The 1,223-nt window shown below is 55.4% G+C and overlaps 1 protein-coding gene across 1 annotated transcript; it reads right to left on the bottom strand.

The window, feature by feature from the left end:
- Positions 1 to 398: 398 nt before the first annotated feature.
- LOC121481064 (histone H2B.1-like) lies at positions 399 to 857 on the bottom strand. The gene has a single exon (XM_041738021.1). It carries the CDS (start codon positions 855 to 857, stop codon positions 399 to 401), a length of 459 nt encoding a protein of 152 aa, XP_041593955.1.
- Positions 858 to 1,223: the final 366 nt, after the last annotated feature.

Genomic DNA, 1,223 nt, shown 5'->3' with positions numbered 1-1,223 from the left:
AATGGTCCACACCACACCTGTATATTAAAGTGGACTTGACAACATTTTGTCATGTTCTGCCCACGCTGAACGTGCTTTAAGGATGGGCATCATGAGGATCCCTGGGTGGCGCAGCGCTTTGGCGCCTGCCTTTGGCCCAGGGCGTGATCCTGGTGACCCGGGATCGAATCCCACATCGGGCTCTCGGTACATGGAGCCTGCTTCTCCCTCTGCCTGTGTCTCTGCCTCTCTCTCTCTCTCTCTCTGTGATTATCATAAATAAATTTAAAAAAATTTTTAAAAAAGGATGGGCATCATGGCATAGGGCCAAACACTGGAGTAGGTGGTGTTGTGGGGAGCTACAGGTCTTTTCCAGACAAGTGAGGTAGCTCTGAAAAGAGCCTTGTTTTGTGGGGTGGTCAGAGGGTCCTGAGGCAGCTGTTCATCGGCGTCTGGCACCAGATGAAGGCCTCGGAGGCCTCAGACACGACATGCTTGCCAATCCCCCCTGGCAGCAGCAGATGCATGGCGGTCTGGATCTCCCTGGAGGTGATGGTGGAGTGGGCCAGGCAAGAGGCCTCATCGATGATGCGCTCGAAGATGTCATTAATGAACGAATCTGTGACTCTCAGGGCCTTCTGAGAGAGGCTCAGGCCCTCATGAACCTTCTTCAGAACCCTGGGAAATAGGTGGCAAAACTGTCTGAGCAGCGGCCCCGGAGGCGGAGGTGGTGGTGGTGGCGGTGGTGACTGCAGCGGTGGCGGTAGTGGCATTGGCGCCTCGGCTGCTCCTGCTGAGGGCTCTCCTGATAGGCTGCCGCCTGGCTCCTCTGTAACCAGGCTTTCCTCCCAAGAGGTCTCACAGCCAGGCTCAGCCATGTGGGGCTCACCCCCGATAGCTCAGAAGGAAGCGCACTGGCAGCAGCTGAAGGGCCAGGGCTCTTTTATAGCCACTGCATGGCCCGATGTCACCGAAAGCTCCTCTCTGATTGGACAAAAGGCAAAGCCAGGAAGTGAGCGGGTCATTCAGCCAGGTCTTGTCAGATCTCATGGCACACCTTCGAGCTTGGCATCTCCTCAGTCAGAGTGGGAATCAGGCAGCCCCTAAGTTTCCCGTGAGGGCTGCCAGAAAGACCTCTAAACATTCCACAGGAAGCCATTGAGTACCTCTAGATTTCCAACATGAAAATTTTCTGGAGAGGGAGAGAGTAGGAGAGAAGGGGGAGGAGCAGAGAGTGAGGGAGA

The sequence above is a fragment of the Vulpes lagopus genome, chromosome 23, assembly GCF_018345385.1.
Source record: "Vulpes lagopus strain Blue_001 chromosome 23, ASM1834538v1, whole genome shotgun sequence".
Classification (NCBI taxonomy): Eukaryota; Metazoa; Chordata; class Mammalia; order Carnivora; family Canidae; genus Vulpes; species Vulpes lagopus.
The sequence above is the reverse complement of the archived record's forward strand: the minus strand, read 5'-3'. Positions and strand labels throughout refer to the sequence as shown.